The 25,396-nt window shown below is 50.8% G+C and overlaps 12 protein-coding genes across 12 annotated transcripts; 4 read left to right on the top strand and 8 right to left on the bottom strand.

Moving 5' to 3' along the window:
- Window positions 1-399: 399 nt before the first annotated feature.
- Window positions 400-2,073, bottom strand: bfr1 (putative nuclear segregation protein (Bfr1); the record flags this gene model as incomplete). Its single annotated transcript, XM_056955909.1, has 3 exons — window positions 400-609; window positions 661-1,821; window positions 1,963-2,073. 3 exons carry the CDS (start codon window positions 2,071-2,073, stop codon window positions 400-402), a joined length of 1,482 nt encoding a protein of 493 aa, XP_056810243.1.
- A 287-nt stretch (window positions 2,074-2,360) lies between these two features.
- On the top strand, window positions 2,361-3,253 carry N7506_006615 (DNA-directed RNA polymerase core subunit RPB5; the record flags this gene model as incomplete). The annotated part of the gene is made up of 3 exons (XM_056955908.1): window positions 2,361-2,456; window positions 2,539-2,621; window positions 2,728-3,253. 3 exons carry the CDS (start codon window positions 2,361-2,363, stop codon window positions 3,251-3,253), a joined length of 705 nt encoding a protein of 234 aa, XP_056810242.1.
- A 2,006-nt stretch (window positions 3,254-5,259) lies between these two features.
- On the bottom strand, window positions 5,260-6,752 carry N7506_006614 (putative integral membrane protein Pth11-like; the record flags this gene model as incomplete). Its single annotated transcript, XM_056955907.1, has 2 exons — window positions 5,260-6,346; window positions 6,409-6,752. The coding sequence occupies 2 exons, from the start codon at window positions 6,750-6,752 to the stop codon at window positions 5,260-5,262; spliced, it is 1,431 nt and encodes a 476-aa protein (XP_056810241.1).
- Window positions 6,753-7,349: 597 nt separating this feature from the next.
- On the bottom strand, window positions 7,350-8,706 carry N7506_006613 (histidinol-phosphate transaminase; the record flags this gene model as incomplete). Its single annotated transcript, XM_056955906.1, has 3 exons — window positions 7,350-8,358; window positions 8,406-8,576; window positions 8,621-8,706. 3 exons carry the CDS (start codon window positions 8,704-8,706, stop codon window positions 7,350-7,352), a joined length of 1,266 nt encoding a protein of 421 aa, XP_056810240.1.
- Window positions 8,707-9,183: 477 nt separating this feature from the next.
- On the bottom strand, window positions 9,184-9,961 carry N7506_006612 (uncharacterized protein; the record flags this gene model as incomplete). The annotated part of the gene is made up of 2 exons (XM_056955905.1): window positions 9,184-9,308; window positions 9,367-9,961. The coding sequence occupies 2 exons, from the start codon at window positions 9,959-9,961 to the stop codon at window positions 9,184-9,186; spliced, it is 720 nt and encodes a 239-aa protein (XP_056810239.1).
- Window positions 9,962-10,570: 609 nt separating this feature from the next.
- Window positions 10,571-12,790, bottom strand: N7506_006611 (Zn(II)2Cys6 transcription factor; the record flags this gene model as incomplete). Its single annotated transcript, XM_056955904.1, has 1 exon — window positions 10,571-12,790. The coding sequence occupies one exon, from the start codon at window positions 12,788-12,790 to the stop codon at window positions 10,571-10,573; it is 2,220 nt and encodes a 739-aa protein (XP_056810238.1).
- Window positions 12,791-13,224: 434 nt separating this feature from the next.
- Window positions 13,225-14,103, top strand: N7506_006610 (DUF1115 domain protein; the record flags this gene model as incomplete). The annotated part of the gene is made up of 1 exon (XM_056955903.1): window positions 13,225-14,103. One exon carries the CDS (start codon window positions 13,225-13,227, stop codon window positions 14,101-14,103), a length of 879 nt encoding a protein of 292 aa, XP_056810237.1.
- A 302-nt stretch (window positions 14,104-14,405) lies between these two features.
- N7506_006609 (phosphatidate cytidylyltransferase) lies at window positions 14,406-15,959 on the bottom strand (the record flags this gene model as incomplete). The annotated part of the gene is made up of 1 exon (XM_056955902.1): window positions 14,406-15,959. The coding sequence occupies one exon, from the start codon at window positions 15,957-15,959 to the stop codon at window positions 14,406-14,408; it is 1,554 nt and encodes a 517-aa protein (XP_056810236.1).
- Window positions 15,960-16,364: 405 nt separating this feature from the next.
- Window positions 16,365-19,080, top strand: N7506_006608 (baculoviral IAP repeat-containing protein; the record flags this gene model as incomplete). Its single annotated transcript, XM_056955901.1, has 4 exons — window positions 16,365-16,502; window positions 16,556-16,852; window positions 16,906-17,015; window positions 17,064-19,080. 4 exons carry the CDS (start codon window positions 16,365-16,367, stop codon window positions 19,078-19,080), a joined length of 2,562 nt encoding a protein of 853 aa, XP_056810235.1.
- A 194-nt stretch (window positions 19,081-19,274) lies between these two features.
- N7506_006607 (U4/U6-U5 snRNP complex subunit SNU23) lies at window positions 19,275-19,910 on the bottom strand (the record flags this gene model as incomplete). The annotated part of the gene is made up of 1 exon (XM_056955900.1): window positions 19,275-19,910. One exon carries the CDS (start codon window positions 19,908-19,910, stop codon window positions 19,275-19,277), a length of 636 nt encoding a protein of 211 aa, XP_056810234.1.
- Window positions 19,911-20,453: 543 nt separating this feature from the next.
- N7506_006606 (putative lipin Smp2) lies at window positions 20,454-22,846 on the bottom strand (the record flags this gene model as incomplete). The annotated part of the gene is made up of 3 exons (XM_056955899.1): window positions 20,454-22,255; window positions 22,317-22,682; window positions 22,738-22,846. 3 exons carry the CDS (start codon window positions 22,844-22,846, stop codon window positions 20,454-20,456), a joined length of 2,277 nt encoding a protein of 758 aa, XP_056810233.1.
- Window positions 22,847-23,962: 1,116 nt separating this feature from the next.
- N7506_006605 (alpha/beta hydrolase) lies at window positions 23,963-24,738 on the top strand (the record flags this gene model as incomplete). The annotated part of the gene is made up of 2 exons (XM_056955898.1): window positions 23,963-23,984; window positions 24,044-24,738. The coding sequence occupies 2 exons, from the start codon at window positions 23,963-23,965 to the stop codon at window positions 24,736-24,738; spliced, it is 717 nt and encodes a 238-aa protein (XP_056810232.1).
- Window positions 24,739-25,396: the final 658 nt, after the last annotated feature.

Here is a 25,396-nt window from a genome sequence, read left to right as displayed (position 1 = left end):
AGCTGGTAGACTGCAATGCAAGAGGTAGGAAGGAAAATTGAAAGAGTCGCAAAGGAGGAAGAGAGATCGTCTTGCAGTGGCGCAGCCCGGGCACGTCGCGGCGCTTAGTCAACCGGTTTCCGGATTTTGCCATTTTCTATACGCGGCCTCGAGTTGCTTTAGGCACCATGATTTTATTACTATTTCTAGATGTTCTCAGGAGATAGATTGGGCTGTTCAATCGATTGGTTATGACTTTTGGATATAACTGTCCATTTAAAAAACCTCATATAATGCATATGCAAAGAGCCGAACGAGAATATAAAAAAAAAATCCAAAAAAGAAAACACAAGGAGAATGCTAGACAAACGCTAGACTTCATGTACGTTGATGCGTGGTCATTTACCTTGAGCCACAGGTCTATGCCTTCTCTTCGATCTCAGCCTTCTTGAGCTCGTCCGAGACATCAGCCACGGCATCCTGCTCCTGAGCGAGCTCGGCCTCCGCTGAGGGAGCCCCGTTCTCTTGGGCGGGCTTCTTGGCGGCGTCAGTAGCCCGGCCGTTGGTCTGGGCAATGTTGGCCTCCTCCTCTTCGAGGCGGGTAATCTCCTCCTTAGCCTTGTTGATGTTCTGCGGGGTAATTATTAGCAGCTGACAGCCAACAAAGAGTTTCAAACTTACCTCCTGGGTCTTGCTGGCCTGGTTCTTCTTCCACTCGGTGATCTTGGCAGCCAAGCTCTCCACCGCGGCAGGGACAGCCGACTGGTTCATAGGGGGGTCGATCTTGACCTTGGCAAAGTCCTCAATGATACCGACGTTCATGTTGAACTTGTTCTCAGTAGCAGCGGGGGCCTTCTTGCCACCCTTCTTGCCCTTCTTGCCACCAGATCCGACAAAGTAGTCCTCCTCGTCGTCCTTGCGAACGACCTTCATGCCCTTAATCTCGGCGGCTTCAACAGTACGGCCAACTCCAGCACGGAAGTTGCTGCCCTGGTCCTTCTTCTCATCGAGTCCGAGAGCGGAGAAGTTATAGGCTGGGTCAAAGTGACGGATCAGACCCTGAGCAGTGAGAATCTCATCGGTATAGGCAAGCTGGGAGGCCTCCTCGAGCTTCTTGTCGGCAACCTTCTTGCGCTTCTCGCGCTCAAAGGCATCGCGCTCAGCCTTCTGGCGCTCGCGGCGCACGCGCCATGCCTCATCCTCGTACTCCTTGTAAGCACGACGGGCCTTATAGTATTCATCCTTGATAGTGCGGATGGCAGTGAACTTCTCCTGCTGGTCGTTGCGCAGCGCAGTACGCTCGTCGCGCAGAGCGTTGAGGTTCTTGAAAACACCGTCCTGCTCCGCCTTGATAGTGTCGAGCTCCTTCTGGATCTCGTTATACTTGTCGCTCAACGCCCGAGCCTCGGGATTGTCGAGGGTCTTGCGCAGCTCAGAGATCTGGGCCTTGATGTCATCAATTCCCTTCTGAGCATCTTCCAGACCGGCGAAGCTCTTACGCTGCTTGCGCAGGGTTGAGACCTCGGACAGGGCCTTGCGCTCATCGACCAGACGGAGGGTTCCGGAGTCAACAGACTTCTCAAGGCGGGCAATCTCCTTGTCAATCTCCTCAACGCTCTTGAATGACAGACGACCGCGGTTGGCGTTCTGCTCGGCAATGCGGGTCTTGAGGTTGGCGTCGAGGGCGTTGATCTTCTCCTGGGTGGAGGTGCGGCCGGACTTGAAACCGGACTGCTTCTGGCGGATGGAGGAGAGTTCGGTGCGCAGTTCCTGTTGGCGCTTGCCGGCAGGCGAGTCCTTGTTGTTGGGCTTAGCATTGTCCAACTTGCTCTTGATTTGGTTCTGTGTTGCGCAAGTCAGTCATTAGTCTCGTGAGGTACAAACAAATAGTAATGGCCACGAAGCCAATCCGAGTGGGTCGGGACCATCCACGCGACCCATCAGAGGAATAGCCCAGTAGCCACAAGACTGCGATTAGCATACCAGTTTCTCCTGAGCAGCGGTATGTTGCTTCTCGGCCTCAGCGAGATTGGCCTTGTAGGCGGCCTCATCGGGCTTGGTGGGCTTAACCCGCTCCGCATCAGTGGCGGCCATTGCGACGTATATAATGCGACGAGAGAGTTGGGAGAGAAGGAGAGGAGTCGCCGAGGGATTGATTTGACTACTGAGACGAGACCTAAGGGAAACTGAAAAGGGGGACTTGGAATAATTAAATTGGTTCGGTCGGTTTCTCCGCTTAACTAAGTGTCGATGGCAGAATTCCCGCCGATTTTTCGAACTTCACTCATCTCTCCACTGGAGCTCCCGTCAACCCGTTTTTTTTTACTCCTCGTCCTTTCTTCTCACTCGGTTTTCCCGCACTTCCTCACTAATCTCTCACCATGGACGGAGACGCGGCCCACTCCCAGGAGGCCGATCGCGAGATGACTCGCCTCTGGCGCACCTTTAGAACCGTCTACGAACTGCTCGCGGACCGAGTAAGCACCTTCAGCTCACTCTGTGACTTCTCAGAGGTGATCGCACGGTCAATGATCAAAGCGCTAACCGCATAATGTTCAGGGCTACGAAGTTTCCGACAACGAGCTGGCACTCCCTCTATCAGAATTCCGCGAAAAATATTCCGACTCTATGGGCTTCGCTGAGTACGCAAAATCCCTGCGCCCACACCCCGCAAAAGCGCAGTGAAAACTGCCACGCACTAGCCATGTGCCATGCAAACGATCAATCGCTAACTTTCACCCCTCACAGCCGCTCTAAAATGAAAATCCAAGCGCGTCCCACCGAACTCATGAAGATGAAATACACACCACTTCCCAGCAAAGCAAACCCCAACCCCCAGCCAGACTGCGGCACCATCTACGTCGACTTCTGCCCCGACAACTCAGCCGTCGGAACCAAGCAAGTCCGCGCCTTCAACCACCTCGTTGATGAGAACAACTTCCACACCGGAATCTTCATTACGCAGACTCCTATCTCTCCTTCCGCCGTCCGCCTGCTTAGCGGTGTCCCCGGCCGCATCTGTGAGCACTTCCAGGAACAGGATCTGCTCGTCAACATTACCCGCCACGAGCTTGTCCCCAAGCACGTCCTCCTCAGTCCCGAGGAGAAGGCCCGTCTGCTTGAGCGCTATCGTCTGAAGGAGTCCCAGCTCCCCCGTATACAGGTCTCCGATCCCGTTGCTCGGTACCTTGGTTTGCGCCGTGGTCAGGTCGTGAAGATTATTCGCAAGTCCGAGACTGCAGGTCGCTACGCCAGTTACCGCTGGGTCATTTGAGGTGGTTGATTATTGTATCTGGCTTTTGTGCCGGGTATCTTGCTTTAGGAGGGGTTCTGCAGTACCCGTCGAGTCTGGTTTTCTGCCTCGCAAATTTGCAATGCATTTTCCACTTCAACATCTTGAAACAAGAGGGGTTTCCTCCTTGTTGCTAAAAGGTTTTCGTCAGCCGCATCGGCTGGATGATTGAATCACCGAACGAGAAGTGGATGGGAGTTTTTTCTTTTTTTCCCTGTTCCATTCTACCTCACAAACACAAAAAAAAGTTTTGGTCTACCCCTTGTATTATGGGCAGCAAGGCGTACAGGTTTGAAGTTTCTCCTTTTTGGGGGTTTGTTGGGGGGGTTTACCTGTGATTTAAATTTGACTTGTGTCTAGATGAATGCAGTCTGTGTATGAATGGCTATTTTCTGTTCTTACTGACAGTTTTCTTGGTATAATTACCCAGGCTTAATGCAGCAAAGCTAGGAAATGGGCGAAACTCCTTGGGAAAGACCTGAGCACCGGAATGGCTTCATTGTGTCCAATGCTTATCTACCATGTCACTTCTGGGGTTGAACGTCTACTACAGGTGGGTTGAGACCTTCAAGGCCCGGATTTTCAGGGCTATAGGGCATCATGTGATCAAAAACATGGCTCTCATATGCTTCTTGTAACTGCTTAGGACAATCTTACAGTGGAGTAGAGGTGGGGAATTGGAACTTTGCTGCAGCATATGTCTATTGGAGTGCCTTTGTATACAATCACTGCTAAATAACACACCCGACGCTCCTAAGAGTTGTGCAGAATTGGCCATTGTCAGGGTATCCAAGCTTTGATTCCTTCAAATTCATCATTGTTACATTATAAATCGCTTTTTCACATCGTTCTTGATTCAATCTGCCAAGCCTCATATAGTGTGCTGTATCGATCCACATAAGAACTAGGCTCTGGTATACAATATCAAACACTCGTGGCAGAAGCATAGACTTGTAAGTGGTTACTGCTATGAGCCAAAGAGATAAGAGAAAACAGGAAGTAAAGTGGTAAAAGAAAACAAGCAAGAAAAAGGGGCCGCCAGGGATTGAACGTGGAAGATCGTATAGTCCCTTCCCGGAAGATAGTAGAGGTACTTCCGTAAACAGGATTCGCACCCTGGCCGCCAGGCTGAGGGGAGGTTAACAGGATTACCTGTCCGGGCTGTTACCCGCTAGATCACCCCTCAGTACTAACTACTCACCACTTCTGACGGGTTTTGACCGACGGAATATGCCCTCCTTCCCAAATAGGAAACCATATCAACAGAGAACCCTCCCATTCCACTCTAGGGCTAATGGATAATCCATAGTTCCACCTGTGTCCCAAGGGTCATGTCTACTCAGACTTTGGGTATATACACAAACAACGTCTGGCTCAAACCTTGGAAGTATGCAGCAATGTAGTGTTGTTGAAACACAGCCTGTTGGACTCTGACCACATCCATGGACCACATCCACCGGAAGTGAATGCAAGATCAACTCCGAGTCTACCGATTTGAGATGATAGACATGGACGCTGTTCCTAGGGTGAATGGAACTCGACTTCGGTCCACCACAGCATAGGGCAGCGATAGAGAAGCCAATGGCCAATTCGCACTCCATTTTAGTCAGATTTCATTAAATTTCCAATATTGTATGATCACACACACAATGTTTAAAAACCATGATTGCAGTATGTAAATCAAGTAGGGTACAGAATTAAGCATAAAATTAACGAAGAGTAACGATAATACCCAGCCCAGGACCTCAAAAACAATTCAGAATGTCAACGCTCTCAACGCAAAGGGGGAATACAACACAGGGAGGCAATAGATACATGTCATGGAGTATGAGTATGTGCATGCCCAAGCATCAAAACCAAACCAAAAGAATACCAACAAGCCCCAAACCCCTAAGATATACAAAAGTGAGATAATATCCAGAGCCATAAATCATTTCACATCTCATGAAAAACAAAAACAAAAACAAAAGCAAAAACAAGGACCAAGATCAAGATCGAGGCTGTTTAGACAGCAGCCCACCTACATCCTGCAACTCAACAGGATCAAGCGTGATCTCCGGGGGATCAGGAGCAGAAAGAACCGGTCTCTGCGCAGAAGCAGTCGCACGAGACGGTACAATCCCCCAATCTTCAAGAAAAGCCCTACTACCAGCACGACGACGCGCCGATTCCGGCACAACGCTATCTGGCTTTACATGACTGGGTTCCGGCATCGACATGGATAACAAACCACCGACATCCGAGAACGAAACTCTACGCGAAGCAGTCCGCGGCGACTCATTGGTCTCCAGGTACTCGCGCGGAGCTTTCACTTCACTATCAGACGAACGATCGTCACCAAAGCTCCAAGCAGGATCGATAGATCCCGTGCGAGCGACAGCCAGTGGTGCCACGAGGGGTCGATCCGATGGGTGAAGATCAGGATCGAGGCGGATACAAAGACCATTTGCGAGGTCGGAGTCCGAACCCCATTGGTTCTGCATGACGGTATTTCTGCGCAGGTGGGATTTATCCATTGATTCAGAGACGGAGGCGGAGCCCTGCGCGCGCTTATATTTCAATTTCTTGATACCGCGGTCTCGGACGAAAGAGCCTATTACCAGGGCGTTTGAGACGGCTGTTGCGGCGAGGATTTCGAGAGATGCGATGAGGGATCGGTATTGTTGGGAGCCTTTGTGGGCTATGACGGATGGGACGCGGTAACTTGTTATACCGACGAGGAGGAGGGAGCCGCAGAAGAGGACGACTAGGGCTAGTTTGCGCTTGAGGGGCATTGTGGCGAGGAGGATTATGGGGACTGGGAAGGCGATTAGGAGGAGGTCGGTTATTACGTCGCAGGTGCCCATTGTTATTAGGTTCACGTAGCCGGTTCGGCAGGTTGGGCCTGGGTCTGGGATGACCTGCCAGTAGTGGTTGAAGGGTTGGCATTCGGCTAGGGTGGCGATTACTACTGCGACGAGGGTTGAGAAGAGGAAGATGTTGATGAAGCGGATGAAGATTGTTGTTGAGCGGCGCCAGGTTAGGCCTGTGACTCTTTTGAGGAACTCGCAGACGGTCACTTTGGCGGTCCAGATGCTGGTTTTGTTAGTCTGCTTCATGGGTTTCTCTGCTTGGACCTCGGAGAGAGGATATCTCACAAGATTGCATAAAATATGCGCGCAGCAAGAACTAGTTTGCTTCCTATTTCCCGATTTCGTATATCTTGTTCTGTCAAGTCGGCAGTGGTGGTATTGTTCGTCCCCAAGGTGAGAACGAAGTGGACCAAGACCATGCGAATGACCAGTGGAATCACACTGATCATAATGACCTTGTCCTCGAGAAAGAAGCGTTCGACTCGTGTATAGCGACCCACCAGACGCACGACGATAATGGCCAGTGAGAAGCCCGTTGCCCACCAGCTCATCAGCAGAGTCGGGTTAATCTGAACCCTGGTCTGCATGGCCGGTGGGCTCTCGGGGTAAATCGATCGCGCAGCCAGCATCGCCCCCCAGAAGCGATCACAGTCGGTTTACATTGCTGCACGTGCCGAAATGTGGGGAACAAATAGGGTAGTGGATGTTTCTCCGTAGATCGTTGGGAGATGGGAGAGGAGAAGGGAAGATCATCCAAATGCCCAGGAATGAGACGGGAGAACAAGTCATCATAAGAGCAGTGCCGAGACTCGGAAAGTGAGGAGGTCGGAAGACCACAGTGTGCCCAGGTCTACTCCGTACTCCGCCCGTTTGTGTTTGGAGATAAGCGCTGCTCGTTATTTTCTTTTTAACAGCCAGTGACATTCGACTTGCTAATCGGCATCTCGTGTATCATATCTGACAAGGTTAAGCGAGAATCCTGTGAAAGATCCAATCAGGGCAGATTCAGGGTCTGGACTATGGGCCATACGACTATTTACTACTTTGGTGTTAGGGCGTCTAGTCATATCTGGACTCCGTACGGAGTAACGAACTGATATGTAGATTTTATAGATGCTCTGTGAAACATGATCTTGAAATGCCGATAAGCAATGAACTGTACAACTGACAACTGACAACTTTTCCGAGTCCGTTTAGCCTGAACTTTATATGATTAATCGCGCAGCTCACCGCAATGAGGCGATACCAGCCCCATCGCGCAACCCACCCAACACCACCCGCAGCTCCTGCAGGAATTTGGTGACTTCCGCCTCCGTACCCACCGTAATACGAAGACAGCCCTCACACCCAAGTTCCTTACCGCGGAACCGAACAACGACCCCACGCTTCTCCGCCATCGCCTCGTACGCCGCCAGCGCGGTCACATTACACGGTCGGCCCTCCGCGTTCAACATCTGCACCAGCAAGAAGTTCGCGTCCGACCCACCCAGGAATTGACCCACACCCGGGATGGTAGGGAGTTCACGAAGCAGACGATCGCGCTGCGCAATGATCTGAGTGCGATAACTGCGCATGACCGCCATATTCGGGGCCGTGAGAGCGGCGGAGGCGAGCGCGCTCGTCGGGCTGGAGATGTTATAAGGGGCCTTGAGGCTGTTGAGCAAAAGGGCGATTTCCGGGCTGGTGTAGGCGACTCCGAGACGGATACCTGCGAGACCGAAGGCTTTGCTGAGGGTCTGCATGACGACGAGGTTCGGCCATTCGGTGACCCATTCTGCGAGACTGGAGCCCTCGGGGGCGAAGTCGATGTAGGCTTCGTCGACGACGACGATACCATTCCAGGTGGGGTGCTCGAGGACCTTTTGGATGTCTTCTTTGCGGATGAGGTTTGCGGTGGGATTGCCTGGGGAGCAGATGTAGGCGAGTTTGATGGATGGGTCGGCGGAGAGCGCGGCGTTGACCTTCTCGGGTTGGAGGTGGAAGCCGTTTGAGGCGTCGAGGGGCACTTTAACGATTTCGACGTCGTTGACCTGTGCACTCACGCTATACATGCCGTAGGTTGGGGGACAGGTGAGGATCTTGTCCTTGCCGGGGACACAGAAACAGCGGAGGAGGGCGTCGATGGCTTCGTCGGAGCCGACGCCGCAGAACATGTGCTCGGGGAGGAGGGTCTTGGGGGTGTGGTGGTGGGTGTTTCGGAGATTGCAGAAGAGCTGCTTGAGTTCGATTTGGTGACTGTTCTGTCAGACAGGGTTCATGATCGCAAGGGAGTTCGTACTCACGGATCGGGGTAGCGGTTCAGGCCCAGGAAGTCGATCTCAGGCTTGGAAGCGCCGGTGGCATCACCGCTTTGCGAAGCCTGCAGTGCACCCTCACTGTTCAGGGCGAGACCGGGTCCGAAGGCATTCTCGTTGGCGTCGAGGAGGACGTTGGTACCGTCATCTTTGTAGTCACTGACTCATTAGCTGGGTTCTGTAGATTGGAGCGGGTTTCTTACTCTCTGGCACATCGGTAAGGCTGCAATGCTAGGATATTAGGACGGGCGCAAGTGGCCAAGTTGAAAGGGGAGGTTCGTGAAGCCATTGTGTGTGTCAATGGAATGTTCAGGCCGGTGGGGGTGGAGGGGGGTTTTATCTCGGGAACTTTATGAGTCAAATGCCGATCTATATCGGTCCCGATAAGCCCACCGTTCTTAGATCTCTAGTTGAATACAGTCATCAATTGCTTCCAAGGTACCTAGCATTGTTTTTCAGAAAGGAAATTATCATATGTGAAGAGCTCCATCATTAAATTTAATGTCAAGGTCTACGCAGATTTATGATGTCTAGTATCGCTGTAAGGATTGCATCTGAACGACTAGTATATCACTTTGAGGCATGGTCTATCTGATTCATATAAGCATTCAGATAATTAAATAAAACGAGTGGAAAATGAGCAGAAAGCAGCGCTCGATCACTAAGGAACTGAATCTATTATAGCACCATGGATCCCCGCGGCCAATTCAAACATCAAGATTCAACACAATAGCAGACTGGCTGCCTCATACCATTTAATCTCGACTCAAAGCGTCTCGAAGACTTTAACAGCAGCCTTCGCAGTCGAAGTAGCACTAGCAGGGTTCTGACCAGTCACAAGGCGGCCGTCCACAACATTGAAGTCATCCCAAATACCAGCAGATCGCTCATCTAAAGCCATATTAGCACCAAGTTCGAACTCTCAAAAGCATCCACAAGACAAACTCACATTTCGCACCGAGTCTCGCAGCAAGCTCCTCAACCATCTCCCCACCCCAGCTCCTCAGATCACTCATAATCCCCATGGTGTTCTCTGCCTCAGTAGTGAACCCAGTAATGCGACGACCCTTGATAATCGGCTCACCAGTCGATTGATCAAGAATATTGGCAAAGATAGCAGGTCCATGACAAACAGATGAGACAACACCGCCATTAGCCCAGACCTGTTCAGCGATCTTCTGCAAGGAAGTGGCAGTCGGGTAATCGATCAGAGCAGCGTGGCCAGCAGAGGCATAGAACAGACCGTACTGGCTTCCGTCTACATCTGCGGCTTTCGGCATGTTGTCAAGCTTCTGGCGGAAGCTGCTGTTGACGTCGTTCCAGGTCTTCAGGTCTTCGCCGTTCAGGAAGTCGGGTTGTTGGGAGAGCCAGTCTGGAGTGTAGCTTCCGGTCTCGGAGGCGAGGTCGACTTCGAAGCCTGCGGCGACGAGAACATTGTAGGGGTGTAGGGCTTCGCTGATAAAGAGACCTGTTGTTTCTTTGCCGTTGAAGAGGCTAGCTGAGGCAGAGGTAATGCTGATTAGGGCTTTGCGGGCAGGAGACATTTTGGCTGGTTTGGTTGGTTGATTGTTTTGGAATGGAAAGTTGGAATTGGACTGTTTGATGTGATGGGGATTTGAGGGCAGCGAAATGCCTCCTATTTATATTCTCCATTGCTTACTCTTGACGTCGTTGATACGGAGTACTTGCGGGCGTAGTAGGGGTCGGTCAGTGCTTTCTCATAGTTAACTCCGCGACTCCGGGAACTCCGGCAACTCCACCAATATCGCGACTCCGCGACTCCGGGTGGCTTGCGGCCGAGACCCTCGATTAACGTTCTTTTTCAATCTAAGTACTTGAAGGATCGCGGGGTGAATAGTCTGCTCAGCATACTCCGTAGGTACTCCGCAACTCCGGCGCACCAGACCCAAACTCGGGCACTGTAAGCTCATGCGCTGGCGGAGAAAACAGATAACTAGTGCATTTTCTATCTATTCCGATCCAAGAGAGTGGATACTATTTAGTCTGACATGGAATCAGAGGAATCTCTAGGTGCATCCTGAAGCTTGTTCTGCTTTGTAACAACTCAACAATCAGCCAGCCCTTGCGGGAATTCGAGACACACAAGGCGATAATAATGCTTGCGGAGAACTCCGAGGTATCAACACTGCTGTTCACATGTATGCTGAAGATGCAGCCAGCTTATCAAATTCAGGCCAAAGCATGCCAGGATCATTCCAGAAATCAACATCAACGGCCATGTCAAAGAATTCCGATCCGAAAGAAATCAAGTCAGACCCAGGCACACCTAAGCCTCCGCCACATGACCCGGTAGCAAAAACATTAGACGTGAGCTCAGCTGGGACATTGGTAGGATTGTAGGCCGAGCCCGTCTCAAGATCCACGGAAGGAGAAGAATGAAGTTGCAGCTCGCTGCGGCTGATCAAGAAATCAACCTTAGTACAAAGATCTCGCATAATCTTAGCCGCATTTTCGGCAACGGCAAACTTGGCTCCGAAGCTATCAAAGACCGAGATTGCTAGATCCATGGCTTTTCTACCTTCGGTGGCCAACGGAGTGCGCGGGTAGACCCCGACAAAACCTACGAGAGTCATTGCAGCATTCCACTGATAATGGAAAGCTTCATGCCAACCATCGAGAATGGATGTTTCCGCGATAACTTGGTTTGTGATTATCGACAGTGTTATTGCATGAGACGCGCATCGCATCGCTGTATCTTCTGCCACAGTCCCCGGGCGTGGGCGTGAGCCGAAAGAAATGAATGGTCGGTAGAGGTTAATGCTGAGATGATGGTAGGTGACTTCGAGGAGCACCCGCTGGCGCTGTAACCAAAGAGGCGCAAATTGCTCGATTAACAGACTTGTCTGATCTGTGGAAAGAGGTGTTCCATGATTCTGGCGATTCATTTTCAAAGGTCCGGGTATATTATTGGCCCATTCCTGAAGTTCCTCTATATGCTGCGGTAAGAGCTCTGCGCTGGTTTCCAAGGCATTAGAATTACTCCAAACAGTTTGGCCGTTTGACAGCGGGAGATCTTGCTCGTAGAAATGGATATAAGCCGCCCGTGTCTTCTTGTAAAGCCTGATTTGGTGCAAGTTGAAACTCAGCCAAGTCACGTTGTCGCCGATGGGAGCAAATGTAGACCCCGATGTTCTCGCAGCATCCATACTATCATTAGGCAGGTCCGGCATGACATGAGAATCACGTAGCATAAAAGGACGGCCGAGCTTCATTCCAGCCTTGCTGTCCATGAGATAGACAGCCCACCACAAGCGTCTCCGAATTTCGCGGTCCCGATCTGACATGCTAGGCGGAGGGTCTAGATGAATACCAAGCATGTAAGCAGTGCGAACGGCTGTACCGACCGCATTGTCCATCATGTTATGGAAGGATCCGCCGCACAAATACACTGCGCAAAGCAAGTGACACTGCAACGTAGATAGGGATGGACTTTCGAGTTCGTATGTGAGGAGCGTCTGTCCACGCCAGTAATGCCATCGACCGGCGACAAGGGCATCTTTGCCTTCCACTAGGAAACCTTGTGTGTCAGAAGGCAGGGCTGAGATTCCGTATTGCATACACATGGCAATCACGATGTCGACAAGAGCGGAGGGTGCTCTTTCTGTGCCGCCGGTCCACAAAGACTGGTAGTGGTCTTTGAATTGGGCCTCATCCAAGATTGGAAAAAGTGCAGTGTGGTAGGTCTGCCAGAAGAGGTTGATAAAGTACTCTTCTTGTATTGGGTTGAGGTAGATGCCCCCTGCAGGAGCCTCCCCGGCTAAAGACATCAGCCGCTTGGCTTGATCCTTGTTAGATCTACATGATGGTCTGTCGAGTAGTTGGTTATCACTCGCTGAGATGGGGAGCAGTTGTTGTGTTGGATGAGCTTGTTGAAGGCTGGAAGTGAGAAAGGCACTGAGGCGTTGAACGAAGAATTGGAGCGACGATGCACCCAGCCATGTCTCATTGGAGGAACGTGCAGGTCGAAGTTGCGTTCCTTCCCAATATCTTTTACACTGGTATCCAAGGTCATTTCTTGGGATGAAAGCTTGGGGCGAAGATGACGAATTTGTCGGTGTTGGTAGATTGTGATTGACTCTGGGCCGCTGTTTTAACTCGTCTTCTAGCTGCTTGACTTTTCGCCTGAGTAACTCAATCTCTTCCGTAGCCTCAGTTAGAGTGGAATGTTTGCGTATCCCGTTATTGCTGCATTCTTGCGCTCTTTTCACACAATTCAAGCATGGGGTTTGGTTGTCACACTTGATGCGGCGAAGGCGACACCCATCACACGCTCTAGCCACCTGAATACGTTTCTGGCGGCGTTGCTGAGGGCTCTGATCGATTTGCCCGGAATTTTGAGGTTCAGAAGCCATTGCAGCAGTTCGAGTGTCTTTCAATCCACTGAGCGGGTATCGCCGTGTCAGGGCGTCAGAGTCGGAGAACTGAAAGTCCCGAGGTCGGGGAAATTACAAATGTCCACGCGCTTGCCAGGCCCGGTATGCGCTTACCTAAATGAGATTTATATTCATCTCGCGATAAACATTGGAAAGCATCAGAACCCTTGGAAGATGGTTTCTCGAGGCTCGCTAGCTTGTTAGATAAGCACACTTCGTCTTCCAGGCTTGGCGAAAATGCGGCGAGTTGATTGAACAACCTTGGCATTCGGCGAATTTCTATATTCTGTACACTATTGGGCTTGATAGCGCTCAAGGCTGCATACTTTCGACTTTCGAGGTCTTTGTGAAGTTGAAAATCCAACGAATCTCAAATCTTCACTGAGGTGGTCAGTGGATGACTATCGCCCACAATGGCATCAAATCAATCCTCAATTCTGCCAGCAGACCTTATGGAGTCACAACTATCCACAATTGACCTCTTAGTGGCAATGTTCCCATCGCCAGAGGAACTAGAAATTCCTGAATCGACAACTCAATACGTTGAGAAACTTCGCAATTGGTGCGAGAATCCAGACTCCAAAATCTCCGGTATCCCGCCAACTATATCGCTTTCTGTGTATCTGCCAATTGCAGACGGTGACCGGAATATACAAGTCAATATCTCAGTACCATTGCATTGCGAAAGTCCTGACACAATCGACCAACCACCTTCATTGGGCTATTCACTTCGACAACCGGACTGGATGTCTAGAGCCGAGGCGGCCAACATCACCGCTTCAATACCACAAAGCGATGACGCTTTAGAAGTATTCGAATACATTCAAGTGGAGGCCAATCAAATTCTTGGAAGCAAGCAAAGTCAGACCGTCCCATCAGAAGATACCAACAAAGGACCCATTGTCCGGGTCTGGTTCTATTTCCCATCTCTATCCACGCGAAAGAAGAGAGACGACATGGTCAATCTTGCACCTGCTTATTCTCTGACGGGCTTTGTCCTCGCAGGCAAACCTGGCGTGTTGTGTCTTGAGGGAGTGTCATCGGATGTCGATTCCTATATGAGTTTTATCAAAACACATTCTTGGGGGGATATCCCCAGCCACCAGAAGAAAGTGAGCGAGCGTTTCCGGGAGGTGGAAAGTGTTCAGAGAGTCTTTCCTGGAATGGAAGAGATCACGGATTCCTTGGGTGAACGTGGCGGACAGCGCGCTAATCGTGGTGATATGCAAGCTCTAGAGGCGTGGTTAGGGAGCAGGGGGCTCCAAGAGGCATTTGAGAAGGTAATATTTTAAATGTCACCCATGGATAGATTATTTAAAGAGTTGCACATTGTCATCTACGCTGTGTAGGTACTTCAACGGGGGAAGTCGAACCAAACTTGGAGGATATGTGTTCTAAAATTCTCTTTGTTTCACAGATAGGAAATATATGTAAAGTGTATATATTTGGCAGAGCACTATAAGCTGCCGATGCATCGATGCCAGGCACATTCCAAGGTTATTGATGGATTCAATGCATAGATCACAACAAACCAAACGCCTCCATATGCCTCATTTCTACAACGTGGGATGACCCGTAGAATGAACCCGCCACCCTACTCTTGTTTGTTTTCCTTTGTCTCCGAGGGCTTGGAATCCTCGGCCGGCTTTTTGGGATCAGAAGAAGTTTCCTTTGATGCCGCAGCCTTTGTCTGCTGTGCTTTCTTGTGCTTGTCACGCTTTTCCTTCATATAGGTCCAGCTCTTGCTAAGACCGGCCGTCAAAGGTGCCTTCAAGGTCTGGACAGTACTAGGCCAGCGGATCGTTTTTTCGATAGACATGGCGACCTGTTCCTGGAGAGAGTCATCACCGGCAATGCGTCTCTCGAAGGGACCACCCTGGGGACGACGAAGGACGTCCTCGGAGTCCTTGCTCTCCTGGATCATCTTATCAAAGTCAACCCGTGGAATTTGATAGCGAGACTGGTATTGGAAGTAAAGCTTTTGTCGGAAAGAGTCGGGCAGGCGACGAACCATGTTGCCACGCTTTACCGGGTCCATATCTTGTGCCATGGCCAAGATAGCGTTTGGATCATCGATCCAATCTTGTTGGCTGCACCGGGGATCCTGGAAATCGACATTGGGAAGGTTCTCAATGAGTGGTGCATACAAGCGACGGAAGTGTGCCATTTGTCCGGAAACAATGTTTCGCACCTTTCCGGGGTCCTCGGCGGGGAGGGCCATGCGGAGGTCGCCCATGTAGCTCATTCCAGCAATTGTGGAGTATAACTCAAACTCGCTAAACCTTTCGGGAAGCAAAAGCAGCGCAACCCTCAAGGCAGACAGCAAATTCACCTGGTTTGCTAACCGCACCTTCGGGTGATCCCGCAGGATCTTCACAGGCTTGTGCAGACGACCAGCAAGATACATGGTGTCCCATTGGGTGAGATCCCGGCACAGTGTGTCAAGGTTGACCACACCGTACTTGATCATAGTTCCGTTGACAGTGATATAAGGGTGGAAGTAAACACCAGCACCAAAGCGGTCTTGCACCTGAGAAACCATGTATGACCCAAGCGAGCCCATGCCCGAATAATGATCACGATGTTGGGTCAGGTTGAGGTCATGCCAATGTTGAGAGTATGAGACTCCAAAAATAAAGTCGATCATTTTACCAGATCCCTGTTGCATATTGTTGATAGCCGTTGGGGCCGAGGGGTGCAACGAGCTGGATGGAGCGGTACTGCCATTCTGTGAGAAAACACCCGAGCCATAGGCAAATGCATATCGAATTGGCGCTTTAAACTGCCAAAGAATCATACGCAATGCCTCCTTGAACTCTTGGTTTATGATCATGTGCTGGTTGACTCCGAAGTCCTTGGACGGTAGTTCGGAGAAATTTGAGATAGACAGATTCGGGTTATGATCCCAGTCTGATTCCGGTAATGAGGAAGACGATGATGTGGAGAAGGACGACCGGTTGCTATAAACTTTGCGCAGCAATTGCTCTGTCGAACCGCGCTGGATTGCCGAAGATCGGCCATTATAGGGAGAGATTTGGCGACAATTTATGGACAATGAGCGAGCTGCGGCGGGAACAAGACGAGGGGATGCAAGGATGTTTCGAGTGCACCGAAGGGAGCCGGGGTTAAGTCCCCGAGATGTAGCCATCTTGCGGAGAAGTGTGAGATTGGAGATCATCGGGTAGAGATGGAAGCTGACATACTGTTACTCCTGGCATAACGGGGAGTCGGGTAAGAGAGATCGGGGCGCGGAGCGCAGAAATTGAGAAGAATCAGAGAGCATTGACGTCCCTCAAAGGAAGCAAAGGAGTGTATGGGAAGAAAATCGATCCGTGAACCATCCCGACACTGACGTACCCCGTCCTGCTTTCCTCTTCGGGTGCTGAGTAACCGATCACGTGAATGCGCGTATTTGCATAACAACGGAAGTAAACAGACGCGGAGATCAACAACAGCGACACTTTCGACCGAATTACGCCCATTTCCCCCACATCGGAGATTCTGCATGTCGCAGCATAGGTGAAATTCTCACGAATCGGTCCGAACACACGCCATGGGCTCCGAAATGGATACCTTTGCGGCCCGCCTGGCCAGTTTTGACATCGTTTTAAAGCCGGAGAAGCGCAGATCTTCCGGCACAAAAACACAGAAGGCAATCACATGGCCGCACCAGCGACCTTCGCCAGCTGAGGTATGTGTACCAAAACCTCGAATTTGCCATGCATCGACTGACTGGGTCTTTAGTTGGCGCACGCCGGATTCTACTACAAACCATACGAAACGAATCCTGATAACACAACCTGTTTCGAGTGCCACCGGGCGCTGGATGGCTGGGAGGAAGATGACAACCCCATCACAGAGCATCTTAAACATGCGCCCGATTGCGGGTGGGCCATCTTGATGGACATCCAGCAAAACAGCTCGAACCCCGCCTCGATTGAAGACCCAACAGGCGATCGTATCACGCAAGCACGGCAATCAACCTTTGGTGAAGCGTGGCCACACGATGGAAAACGGGGTTGGGTGTGTCAGTCAGAGAAGGTATGGTCGCATCTTCAACATGGTCATTCGCGATAAGCTCACAATTTTAATAGATGGTTGAAGGAGGTTGGTATTTCTGCCCAACAGACGAGAGCGATGATCTGGCCAGCTGCGCCTACTGCAAGTTGTCTCTGGATGGGTGGGAGCCAAAGGATGATCCATTGTAAGCGTTGACCGTTCCTTCCAAGTCGAATTGCGCTAATTCCTCCAGTGATGAACACTACCGCCGCTCATCAGATTGTTCCTTCTTTGTCTTCGCGCAACCTCCAGGCAAGAAGGGCAAAGGCTCGAAGGCCAAGAAGCCTCGTGTTTCTAAGGCCTCTTCTCGACTTTCTACGCAATCCGTCACATCAGAAGCCCCCGAAATGGATATGGACGACTCGATGGACCAGAGTATCATGTCTCAATCTACCACGAAATCGAAATCCACCAAGAAAGCAACTAAAGGCAAATCAAAGGCCAGCAAGAGCAAAAAGGAAGAGCCCACGGAGACGGAAAGCCAGGCTGGAGTTGATGAAGAACTTGCACAGCCAGAGTCCTCAAAGCCCAAGCGTGCCGGCAGAGGAAAGAAGCGAGCCAGCGAAGATATAAAGGACGAGCCAGACCTTATCGCTCAAGAAGAGAAAGAAAAATCACAGCCGCCTGTGGAGCCTCCTGCGAAGAGACGGGCCACGAAAACCCGGAGTAGTAGCGTGGCTCGTAAATACGACTATGAGCACGATGATTCGGTCATGGCAGATGCAGAGCCTGTGGGTGATGCTGCTTCCGACGAAGAGCCAAAACGAGGCCGAAAGCCCACGAAAAAGTCCTCGAAGTCACGCAAGGAATCTGATGTGCCTGTCGCATCGAAAGCTCCCTCAAAGGCACGGACACCGCGGGACTCAGAGATTGAGGCACAGATTGAAGCAGGATTGGAAGAGGATTCTCCTGAGCCTGTGGAGCCTGAGCAGACGAAGCCATCGAAGAAGACCAAGTCAACCAAAAAGTCGAAAGCTGTGGAGAAAACCCCTGAGCCGGCTCAAGATGAGCCAGAGGGAGATGACGAAGCACCTTCGAGCTTTGATGATGTCGAATCCATCGGTGAGCCGGTTGATGAGCCGATTGAAGACGAACATCCAGTGCCTGAGCCGCCAGCTCCAAAGGCGAAGGCTACAAAGGGGTCCAAGAAGAAGGGCACGAAGAAGGCAAAATCCCAAGAAACTGTTGAAGCACAATCACCGGAGCCTCGTCCGTCATCCCATGCCGTGACCGATGATGAAGACCACCCCGAACATCAAGAGTCGCTCGTTTCTGTCGAAATTATCAACAAGAAGCCCGAACCTAAGCCCCAAGCCGAAGAAAAATCAAGCAAGGCTGAGAAGAAGAGCTCCAAGAAAAAGGATGCTTCTACCAAAGAGAAGAAGTCCAAGAAATCAGAAAAGAAGGCGGAGCAAGCTCCACCTCCTCAATCGCCAGCGCAGGAGCATCCTGATATCGAATCGCCAGTGGATGAACAGGATGATGAGTTCGACGACGCAGATGACCTGCCCGACCAGCTTGAGCTGGTCAAAGCACCCCAAGAACCCTCCCCGGCTCCCCAGGAGCCCTCGCCTGAACCACAGTCATCGCATCGCAAGACACCGAGCTTGCCAGCTAAAACCACTAAGCGATACAGCGATATCCCGAAGGAAGAACATCTTGCAGAGACTTTGGTCAGCCAAAGCTCCCCCCACGAAGTGCGCGAGTCTCGACGAACCTCAAAACGATCCAACCAGGCAGTCTCCCCGCCTCCCCATCAAAGCACACCTTCGCTCTCTCCTCAATCGTCGGATGCTGAAAATCGGCCTCCGTCTTCAAGACCTTCATCATCACGACCTCCCATTCATTCCACGCCCAAGCATCCTGAATTCCGTGCTGCTCTTACGGCCAGCACCCCATCGCCATCTAAACGCAACCCCAATGCTGGGTTTGGACCTTCAGGTCATCCATGGACCCCGGTGGACATTGATGAGGCGCTCTATGGAGATGCCAGCGATAAGGAGAACGCCGATCTATCTGGCCTGCTCAAGGGCGTGAAAGGCGGATTGACCAGCCCAGAAAAGAAAATGACTGTTCAAGAATGGATCTCATGGAATGCAAAGAACAGCGAAGACCGATTGAAGCGAGAATGTGAACGACTCGTCGGCCAATTTGAGAAGGAGGGTGGTCGCGCACTCCAGCGACTCGAGGCAATTGAATGCATTGACTAAGTCAGCCTCGGTGGAATTTGAGAAAACTTTCGGACGATATGAACTTGCATGAAAGGCGTTATGTTTTGTTAGGTGTTAGGGTCATTGTTTGAGTTTCGATTCACAATTTTAATAGAACATCATTTGCACATGAGAAAAAAAAGAAGCCGAACTCCATGGGTATCATTTGTAGAACATAATCCGAGCCCAACAGCTCAAGATATAATTCCCAACCGACCCTCCCAGCTATCATCCTCAGTCTTAACCTTCCTCCGCTTCTCATTCCTAATTCTCCTCTTCTCCTCCCTCTCCTTCGCATCCTCCTCCTCCCTCTCCTTCAGCCTAACCCCAAGATCAAGCTGCCAAGCCTTCCGCTCCTCCTCCTCCCTAACCCTCTTCCGATGCGAAAGCATCCTCAACCTCAACCTCACTTCCTCAACCCCAGCCCTCTTCACCTCCCCACTCTGCCCAGTCGCAATCAGATGCTGCTTGCTATTCAAATGCTCCACAAGCTGTATATTGTCTTTGAACGTGAGATCACAGTCCTTGCAGTAAAATCCGGCGCCGGCGCCGCGCTTGCCCATTCCCGCTCCTGCGGGGACAAGCATCGTCTTTCCCACCATCGATGAGACATCTAGGCGCTTGTTTCGGGCGGTTGTTTCATCCAGTGCGCTGTAGTCTACTGGGGCGTGGTACTTTTTGCCCAGGAGCTTGGCTTCGTAGCGGGCTTTGCCTTCGGCTTTGCGTTTGGCTTCATCTTCGGCGGCTTTTTTGGTGTATTCTTCGCGATCCCAGGTTTTGCGGAAGGCTGTGTCTGAAACTGGGGCGCCGTAGGCGTTTGGGTTTGACATATTGAGGGGTTTGTTTGGAGGTGGTTGGAGGTTGCGTGAGTGGCGTCAAAAAGTTGAAGCTTTGAGCGTTGATAGCGATTGTTAGTAAGCGGTGTCTGTGGTTCCGGGGCTGGGCTGGGGCTCCGCTCCGTCACGTCGAACTACACCAAGGCAGTTTACTTTTATGTTGTTTCTTACATTTAGTTCGGTGTTTTTTTCTTCTTCTTAGCAACTAAATGTATTTGCATGGCTCTAACAAGTTGTTCCAATTGCATCCATCGTCATCTTCGTCTTCAATCCATCAAGTGTATGTGCGAATATACAACAAACTCAAAAACAGAAACGCCATCAATGCTATGATTAAAGTAGCCCCAAAGGGACCTTGTATAATGCAGTCTCCAACTCCAGGTCTGCATGCAATAGTGTTGAACGTGGATATATCGCTGTCAGCAGTTTAACGCAGAATCTGACTCAAAACAGCAGGGCGGGTATCTATGGCGCAGAGAAATGCCCGAAGGTCGATCTAAGTACGTCAAAATCGTACTCGTAGCAGTCAGATTATGTTCAGGGGCTCTGAGGCGACTTTGACCGTATAGGCAGAGAAGTTGTTGAAAGCTCGGTTGCTTCGAGCGGTTGTTCGACGATCGGGGAAAGTTCTTCTTCGCCGATGGCCTCCTCGGCGATGAGATCGCCTTCGACAGATTCGATTATCGAGCCTGCGGGGTTGGAAAAGGCTGCCGAGTCTTGGGACATGTAGCTGGCGCCGAGATCTTCGTCACCCTCGGCTTCGTCGGGGTAGTCGCTACCTTCGCCGTCACTCATTTCGTCATCGTACTCATCGTCGCCTTCGTCTTCATCGGCGTCGTCGTCTTCACCCTCGTCCTCACTGTCGGTCGTGGAGAAGTCATCGAGCTCTTGTGGTGTGTCTCTCCAGTATGTGAAGTCCGTGTATTCTTCGCCTCCAGACTGCACAAGCAAACTGGTTGGTGGGAAGAAGTGATCAAGTAGCTCTTGCATCGTCACATAGCTGCTCTTGTATTTATTGAGACTGAGCAGATCCAACGAGACCTCGGCGTTTGAGTTGATGGTGAAAATTCGAGTGGATGGAATGTTGACAGAGCGATAGCTCAACGCGTCGGTCAATCGGTTTCCGAATCCAGCATAGAATGGATTCTCTTTGCCACAGAAGAGATTGAGAATGTCACGGAGACATGCCATTTTGAAAACTTCAGGCTTTCGTAGATAGATCTCTCGTCGAAGAGCCGCCATAGTGCGATCTGGACTACAGATGACGGGTCCCCTAGGAAGTCTGTACCCATCTTGGCAAATGCCATTCAGATAGGCACGCGTGGTATCGGTTTGACCCACGGACCGACTGGTAAGATACATAATGTTGTACCCATTGTTCACAATGTCGGTATAAAGCTTAGCGACGCCAGCGTGCGTCCAGTCACGTCCGATCATGTTGAGAACGTGGCCCAGCGCATCGGACTTGGTAATGGTTCCATCAATGTCAGAGATCACGATGGGGGTGTTTCCATTCCACAAATACATGTTCGCTGTGCAAATCGCTCTATTGACACTGAAAGACATGGTGTTGGCGCCAGGCTTCAGCTGCAAGGCCTTGAGCTGATCGCTAGTTAAGCGGAGAGTCTTGGCGTAGTTGCGAGTCTCGACCTCGAAAGAATCATGCAAAGGCGAGTGCGGGGGCGTGGGGAACCCAGGTTGGACATCTGATTTGGTCCGATGGTGACGTGAGGTCAAGGAAGGCTCCGAGACGGGATGATCGCCGTCACTGTGGTATCCTGGGTCAGAGATGGCATCATCGTTCAACACGGTGTTGGGACGCATGGAGTTGAGAGTCGCTCTCCGATCAGCCAGCTCCTTGGACTCTTCGCTGCTGTAGATCCACAGGTTACCATGCTCATCGGCTCCAATCAATGCGCCGATATCATAGCTCCCTTCGAGTTCCTCTGCGAGGATCTTGCGGGCAACGATCTCAGCGCGGAGCGCATCCTCATCGTTGCTTTTATACCCAGTCATATCCAGCATCAGATCACCCGTCTCGTTAACATGAGATGGGATGTTGGAGCCAGACAGCTTCTTTGAGAGTACTTGGGCACGAGAAACCGCCTCCTCTGGGGAAATAGGAGGTGGGCTGCGAGAACGGTCCGCTTCGCCCTCGGCCTCAGGAGTCTCCTCATCTTCACTTGCCTGCTGGCCTCCCAAGGAGTGTCGAGGCGAGGTGAGCGGAATCACGTTATCCGAGAGGGAGTGGTCAAGGGGCGGCTTGCCGCCGAGTGAGCCGTGTCGTGAATGAGATAGGTTCGATTCGTTGGGAGATTGCGATAATGGGGTAATTGTTCCTGGTCTCTCGGTCAGTAACTATGGACTTGGATTGAGGAAGGGAGGAACGAAGGTACATACCTAAATCAGTGTTCGCTCGCATCTTGGTCGCCTGTATTCCCATCGCCGGTGGGGTCTTTGCACCTTCCGACAAGGCATCGTTCCCTTTGTCCAGATCGAAGAAGTCGGGCTCTTGTAGTGAAGGCGGAAGATCCGGTTCGCTCTGAGCCCTTGGGCTTGCTGCCGGAGAGACCAACGGCGAAGTCTGTAAGGATGCGGGGATCTCATCGGTCGTCTCGAATACAAAGAAGGCCTCGCCTCCTTCTCCGAGCTTCATGGCATATTTCTGCTGGACCCCGTTCACCTTGAACTCGACCTTTTTCTCAAACGGACGCAAGAGCGAAAACTTTCCAAATCGGACATGAAAGGGCGAACATGCGAGGGTACCTAGTCGATTAGATTAGTATGTGCTGTCACCAGCAGTTGCCATAGAGTCGTTTACCATCTTCTTGCTCAATGACAATGACATCAATAGCCCCGCTGAGGGTGGCCGGGTTGATAGAATTCCATGTCTTGGAGACCGAACCACCAATACTCCGGACGTACTGCATCCCTCCAAGTGGTGTCTAGCACCTCTGAATATCGATATATGCAAAAAAGAATGCGGGAGGCGAATGAAGTCGGGAACTGAGACAAGTTTTGAGAAAATCGGAGGTTGGAGTGCCGCCTTCCCAAGGGCCCATGTGACACTTCAGCAGACAAGGCGCATAACCACGGGACATCCGAGAATGTGAGGCTTTTTTTTCGCAAATACAAAGACCGAAGAATCGATCGGAAGAGCATCTACAGATCTAAGGTTCTTTTTCTCCAAAAAACTAAACCACATTCAGGCCAACGGTTCAACATCTCAACCTTCGCCCGCACCCCAACATTTTTAGTTACGTCAGCTGCCGAGGCACTGAGAGAAGAGTGGACCTGCGTCGATCGGCGTCTTGTTTCTTCGTTTGGACGCAATTACAAGTGAAGACTAGAAATCACTGGCAAACTCGAAACACAATGTGTTTGGGGTGGATGCACTGGATTTTGAGCCAACTGGGCTCTCTTCCCAACATTCAATGGTGCCAAAAACATCATTGCCTCGAACACCAGCCGTAAGATAAAAAGCCATCAGGCATCATGTTGCATGAGCAAGGGGACTTCCGTACTTACGTCTACGTCTATAAGTATTTATTGGCGTGTACTTTCCAGCCAGCGTGCTTGGCACCTGTCGACAAATATCACCCGATGTACTCCGTACGCTGCCTAGGAAACTTGGTTTTTATTATTTCTCTCTCTTTTCGACAAGTCCCGATGGTTCAAGCCGAACCAATCGTGTCCTAAGGCCAGTACCTTCCATAGCCGGTACGGAGTAGCCTGCACCGAGTACAAGGCCCATAGTCCATAGCCTTTGCATCTTCGAAGACATTTCATAGAAAAGGATAGACATATTAGCGTGTGATTTGACTCATTGGGTCTAAGAGACATGCGCTGGCAATCTCAATCTGTCCAGACAGTTGCTTATCATTATGTCCTCCCACTATACCCAAGTAAGTGCCCGATAACCGCCAACGCCAGTCAGGGATGGTTGGATTTTGGTGAATTTCCCGAGCCGCCATTGATATATGGCTCTCAATGTCGTCCAAATGGCCATGGAAACCTTGGAATTAACTGCATGAACCCCTCCACCGATGAAGATCTTGATGCTACATGGTAGGTCCTCCCTAGAGAGCCTCCGAAAAGCCAATACTGATGTCTGAAACTACATACAGGATCCCGCCAATCGGGAGAGCTCTTTCGTGCTAAGCTCCAGGCTTTAGAGAAATTGTTCCAGCGGGCGTTTGGCCCTTTTCAACCCGGTACAAATGAACTGATCTACCCGACGGCCCCATTCCCGCTAGTTTCGCCTAGTGGCACATCCGAACTACGGGATCGCCACGGCGCCTGGTCTTGGTTTCAATCCGAGTCCATTGACGGGGTTCTGCCCGGTCTCAATGACTCTTTGCTCTCAATTGCCTCTATCTTAAAGGAGTCAGGCCCCTTTGACGGAATCATTGGATTTAGTCAGGGCGGGGCTTTGGCTGCTATGATTGCCTCCCTTCTAGAAGAAAATCGATCTGATGCTTTTACTCAATTGAGCTCAGAGGGTGGCATTGAGTTTCCAGAAGCCTTTGCTCAGCTCACTCATCCACCACTCAATTTTGTCGGGAGCATCTCGGGTTATGCTGTGTCCCACTTGGATTATTGTGCGTTCTATAGCCCTGCTATACGGACGCCCACGCTGCATTTTCTCGGAAGTATGGATACTATCGTAGAAGAAGAGGTCTCCATGAAACTTGTACATTATTGTCATGAAGGCAATAAGACCAGTCCAATCGTGGTACGGCACTCTGGTGGACACATTGTTCCTGGTGGCAAGAAGGAGCTCAGTGTGGTCACGCAATTTATCAAGCTGCATACAAGTTGAAGGGGAAAGTGCTATGGTCAAAGGAAATGTTTGACACAATAGAGGCCTGGGGTGCATCCCATTGTCCCTGTTTGCCTAAACTTAACATCAATCAACAATCCACTCCGCTCTCTTTGCTCTCCCTCTCTAATTCATCATCAAGCTTGTCACGCTCGGCCTGCAGAGAGCTTAATAATGTCATCTGCATAATATAACTGATGCTTTCCCTCTCACCAGGACTTTTCTTACTTATATTTATATTTTTACCTCGTTCGGCCTTCACCTCAGCTGAATTAACACTGGGTGAAGGTGCTCTAGGTGCTCTCACACCTTTAGCAGCCTTGTTGCACACAGAGCTGACACAACTACTCATGGATCATGGGAAAGCATCGCTGACAGACTTGATCCCTCTGGCTCTGTCTGCTTCATTCCAAAAACTGGGGTCAACTGCAATCCTGGGTGTGAGTAAGAGTAAGACCAACTGACTCCTATATTCATGATCTTCGATTCAAGATTCAGAGTCACTAACATCTCTTCAAAGATAACGCTGTATCAACTTCTCTGCCCCTTCTCCCCCATCCTGGCTGCAATGAGTGGCTATGATGAGGCCTTGAAGGCGACATTTCCTTCTACTCTTCGCAAAAATTTGAAAGACCCGCGGAGTTCAAAACAATCGAAT

This window comes from Penicillium brevicompactum (assembly GCF_028827555.1).
Source record: "Penicillium brevicompactum strain IBT 35665 chromosome Unknown utg000005l_segment0_segment0, whole genome shotgun sequence".
Classification (NCBI taxonomy): domain Eukaryota; kingdom Fungi; phylum Ascomycota; class Eurotiomycetes; order Eurotiales; family Aspergillaceae; genus Penicillium; species Penicillium brevicompactum.
This window is presented reverse-complemented; position numbering and strand designations above follow the sequence as displayed.